We start from the raw sequence: 5,506 nt of genomic DNA on the forward strand, positions 1-5,506 counted from the left end.
ATAAATAAAACTCTTATATAGTAGAGTTTATTTTTTGTGATTTGTTTTTAGAAATTAGAAATCCGCTTACATTTTATTTCATGTAAAAATATAGGTATAAATAGTAAAAATAGTTTGAATTGTAATTCCCTTGTTATTTGGTTAGTTTTTTTTTTTATGTTGTTCATAATTTTTTCGATAATTTCTTTATCAATGAATGATGTTGTTTCCTTCTAGTTACTTTTTACCAATCTAGTTGTTCAAACAAGTTTTTATTTACGGTATAAGTTTGATATTTCTTTTAGTTTGAATTACTTAGTAGACTTCAAACATAATGTTCATATCATTGAATCATATAGTTATACTGAGTTCAAGCTTTAGAACTTCAAAATCACATAAAAGAAAATTAAAAACCCTAAAGTCATGAGTAATCTTTAAAAGAACAAGGCAAATAAAATAGAATTAAAAAAATAAAGTGCTAATCCAAATTGTTCTTACCTTAGGTGCAATATTATTTTTAGAGTTTAAACAAATCAGGATCCTGAAAATTTAGTTATTGTCCTGCGCTCTAAATTAGACTCTCCCGTACAGTAATTTAAAGAAGACAGCCACGCATGGGTCTCTGGTGTTATTTTTTTTTTGCTTCAAACTTGTTCTTGCGTCCAAAAATGGAAATGGGACAGGGTTAACATTTCTTTGGTGGGTCACGTCAGAGGAAGAAGATCGTGATCGTTGCAGATCTTTCAGGGAAGGAAGTTCACACAGATGTCAAAATTGATTCGGCAGAAGCTGTACAATTCACTGTAGGCACTGGCCACAAATGCCCTTATAGATTTCTTGTTCGATCATCGAGAGTGACATGCCCACAAGAAACTATTAACAACAATCTACGTATCTAAAACTAAAGTAACTCTATAACTACTTCAAAATAAAATCTACAGAATAGACAGTAATTAGATTAAAGTCTGTTGTGACAACATTATTAAGGTTAATGGAAGTTTGTTCCACCAAGTGTTTACTTCAGAATAGCAACCTTAAAAGCTGGAACATAAATTTTATCCAATATAACAAGAAAGTGAGAGTATCTATGAAGTTTATGAGTGGATAGTCACCGCCGACACTGCAACAACTTAAACACCCCTTCCTTGTAGACCACCTTACTGTTCCGAAGCAAAGGTTGACTCACAAGGATTTTTAAAAAAAAGCTTTGAATTTTAGATACCTACATTCACATTAATGTGAAACAAAATAATTTTTTTTATACTATTTTTCCAAACTCTGCTGCAACACACCAGTTTGCCTTAAATTCCCTCACCTGCCCATCTAACCATTACATTCTGCACTATTTATTCCACTTTTCCTCTCTTTATAATATGCAACTCTCCTGAGCTTGTTACAACACAACACGGTTCTTCTCCCAATGGCGCTTTCTTCAACCAAATACTTATCTCCAACAGTGGCCACACAAACACTCATCTTCTTCTTCCTTTTGTTTTTTCCTACTGTGTTCACTGCCTCGCATGGCGGCAGCAGCAGCAGCATCAACCCCGTGGGATTCGAGTCTCTGAAGGTTTCGCCTTCTGAATTCGCGGGGACAGTGAAAACTGTGGTTGATGTGTTGCAAGATGTGACCTCTATCCTCTCTGAGTTTGGTTCCGGCTTCGGAGACTCGCTTCTTTCTAACGCCGTCTCTGATTGTCTAGATTTGCTTGACCTCTCCTCTGATGAACTTGATTGGTCTGTCTCTGCTACCCAGACGCCCCAAGGTATCATCTTCCTCTTCAAAACTTTGTCACTGTATCTCTACCATGTTTTTTCTTCACATTTATCTTTCGAAATCTCTGCTGAAAGATGAAAACGCATATACTAAGATTTCCAGTTCCATTATTCTTTAATTCTTTCTTACACAGAAATGCATTTTGAAAGGTAGAATAAGCAATTTTGGGCTTTTATCTTATTTTTATTTTCAGTCTAGTTCTCCGTTTTTCTTTTCGGTTTTAAAATTTGGTCGAGTATGTCAATTATCACAGTTTTTGACTGCTAAAGCTGTGTACTTTTTCAATTGTGTCCATTTTCAATTGGAATGACTTGACCAAGTTATAACTAAAGGTTAAAACCCAAATGGTGAGCACAAGTATCAAATTACTAATTTCAGCCATCTTAGAAGCAATATATTGGTATTGCAAAATTAAAGACAACTTTTTATTTTCTGAAACTTGTATACCTTATGTTGCAGGGAAGCATAACAGCACAGGAAACCTAAGTTCAGATTTGAGGACATGGGTAAGTGCTGCACTTGCGAACCAAGACACATGCATGGACGGATTCGACGGCACCAACGGCATTGTTAAGGGTTTAGTGTCCTCAGGGCTAGGCCAAGTGATGTCATTGCTGCAACAACTTCTTACACAGGTGAACCCCGTTTCGAACCACTTCCCTTTCCCTTCCACACAAGGGCAGTTTCCGTCGTGGGTTAAACCAGAGGACAGCAAGCTGCTCCAGGCAAATGGGGTGGTCGTGGATGCGGTGGTTTCCACCGATGGTACCGGGAACTTCACCAAGCTCATGGATGCAGTCATGGCTGCGCCTAATTACAGCATGAAACGCTACGTGATATTCGTGAAGAGAGGGGTTTACCATGAGAACGTTGAGATCAAGAAGAAGAAGTGGAACCTCATGATGATCGGAGAAGGCATAAGTGCCACTGTTATCACCGGTAACAGGAGCTTCATCGACGGTTGGACCACGTTCCGGTCAGCAACTTTTGGTAAGAACACTCCTCCATATACTTTACTTACATATAAAGTAGTATAAAGTAGGATGTAACAAGTTCCATAAATATTTTTAGAAAAAGAAAGTTTCGTAAGTTAAAATAAGTTATGTATACGACAATTTTTTTTTTACTATTTTTTAATTTATTTACGAATTAATTTTAATATATAATTTTTTTTTTCGTATTTTCAATCTAAAAATATTTTTGGAGAAATTCTTCTGTCCATATTTTTTTCTCCTTCGTTTAATTCTGAGGGCCCAATTTTTGGTATTTTCTTTTGTCATATTGGAGAGAATCGTACTGTTACAATTAGATATAACAAGTGATACATTCTTAATGATTTTGAATATGACATTAATAAAAAAATATTCTTTTAAAATTTGATTTTTTTTTTACTTATATATATATGTTAGGAAATTTAAATTTTTCATATAAATAATATTGAATAAGTCAATTCTTACTTCCAGAGAAGCCTATATTAGGATTTTTTTTCAGTTTTTATTGAATGAGGGTTTTAATCATATATAATCATTACTAATTTTATCATCATGTAAAAATATTATTATTATTATTATTATTATTATTATAATAATAATAATAATAGTAGTAGTAGTATGACGAAAATAAATTTAGATGTTATATTGAAAGAAATTTGATGTAAAAAACATTTAAAAAAAATGTTAAGTAACAAAATTAGCAATAATATTGTCTGTATAAGACAGTAATATAAAATTAAATCCTACAAATGCTTTGATTTATTTAAATGAATAATTTGTGGTGAAATATTTAATTTATAAGATAATGACATGCTAATCTCAGCAAGAACATTGACTTAGTATGAATTATTTTGTGCATGTTTTTGTAATACTGAAGGAGACCTAAAGTTGACTGCTATTACCTATTTGGAGGAGCATCACAATAGATAACATTAACTTAACAAATTAATATAATAATATTTTAATTATAGTTAATTTATTTTTTAATTAAAAATATTATTATAATATGTTGTGAAGTATTTATTGTGTAGTTGTTGCCGATAAAAATAAATAAATTCTGTGATTATGAAAGAAGTTTTTTCCATTCCCGAGGTTAGGTATATCCTACCATATTACAAGTGTGTGTAGGAGCACACACATGAGATGTTTACCATACCTACAAACATGATACATGCATCCCCACTTAAGAGGTGAAAGAAAAAGAAAGAACCACAGAAAATAAAATAAAATAAAATTAGAAAAAGTAATCGTAGTGTGTGCTATGATAAAAAAAAAGAATTAAGTATTTTGAACACAGAAGAATAGTTTAATTAAAAAAATTATGAAAGATAATTTCGACGGAATTAGTTATCGTACTTTATTGATAAAGCTGATGAAACAACTGCATATGATTAATGTAGTTATTAGAAATATGAGGAAAATAGAAAGAGATGAAGTTAGTGTTAAGTTGAAGATGTTGTACGTGAGAAAAAAAAAGTACGTTGTTACGTATGATTCATCCAATGCAAAGTTGGCAAGTTGGCCCTACTATTTAAACGCTAACCACGTACTAACATATTATTAATCCATGAATGCAAGTATTAATGATGAAAATAAATGTGCATGTGCTGCATTAATTACGTTCATGAGACCAAAAAACACTTTTATTTTTTATATTTTTAGTTATTTATTTATTTATGTGGTTGGTTTGCATGAGTAGCTGTGAGTGGCAGAGGATTCATAGCACGAGACATTACCTTCCAGAACACAGCAGGACCAGAAAAGCACCAAGCGGTGGCACTGAGATCAGACTCTGACCTCTCTGTATTCTACCGATGTGGGATTTTTGGTTACCAAGACAGCCTTTATACTCACACCATGCGCCAATTCTACAGAGAATGCAGAATCAGTGGCACTGTGGATTTCATATTTGGTGATGCCACTGCCATTTTCCAAAACTGCCACATAGAGGTCAAAAAAGGGTTGCCAAATCAAAAGAACACCATCACAGCTCAAGGAAGGAAAACCCCTGATGAACCAACTGGTTTCTCAATCCAGTTTTGCAACATTTCTGCTGATTCTGACCTTGTGAACTCGGTTAACTCCACCCACACATACCTTGGCAGACCCTGGAAACCATATTCCAGAACAGTTTTCATGCAGTCTTACATCAGTGATGTGTTGAGCCCAGAAGGGTGGTTGGAGTGGAATGGGGACTTTGCCTTGGACACATTATACTATGCAGAGTACTTGAATTATGGGCCTGGTGCTGGTGTTGCTAACCGAGTGAAATGGCCAGGGTACCATGTGATGAATAATTCTAGCCAGGCTAGTAATTTCACAGTATCACAATTTATTGAGGGGAATCTTTGGCTACCTTCAACTGGTGTAACCTTCACATCTGGATTGGAAGAATGAAATTGAAACACTGCCAAATCTTTCATGTCCTTGTTGTACTTTGCTTATTCAAAGTGTTTTTTTCAGAGCAAAGAACCAGATGAAATGTAAAAAATGGTGGTGGGTAGGTGTTCAATTTCATTAATTTGTACTTTGGCTATTTAATATTTTTCTGTTTGGTCTCGGAATTGGGTGTTCCTCAATGTTGTGCTGCACGATACAACTTGAATAAGCTTAAAGAAGTGCCTTGTGTATTGTTTCGTAGTAGGAAAATGTTTGGTAGGTAGTTCTTGATACCCAGAGAAAAAGAGTACTGTTAAAATGTTTGTAAACAAAGATATTACAAGAATTGTTACATGAAGTCATTTTCGCACTTTTCTCA

General features: G+C 33.9%; 1 protein-coding gene across 1 annotated transcript; it reads left to right on the forward strand.

Annotated features, from left to right (window-relative positions):
- The first annotated feature begins 1,001 nt into the window (after positions 1–1,001).
- On the forward strand, positions 1,002–5,506 carry LOC137821384 (pectinesterase/pectinesterase inhibitor PPE8B). The gene is made up of 3 exons (XM_068625949.2): positions 1,002–1,745; positions 2,216–2,746; positions 4,448–5,506. The coding sequence occupies exons 1-3, from the start codon at positions 1,400–1,402 to the stop codon at positions 5,143–5,145; spliced, it is 1,575 nt and encodes a 524-aa protein (XP_068482050.1). The 5' UTR covers positions 1,002–1,399; the 3' UTR covers positions 5,146–5,506.

Source organism: Phaseolus vulgaris, chromosome 9 (assembly GCF_051622355.1).
Source record: "Phaseolus vulgaris cultivar YP4 chromosome 9, ASM5162235v1, whole genome shotgun sequence".
Classification (NCBI taxonomy): Eukaryota; Viridiplantae; Streptophyta; class Magnoliopsida; order Fabales; family Fabaceae; genus Phaseolus; species Phaseolus vulgaris.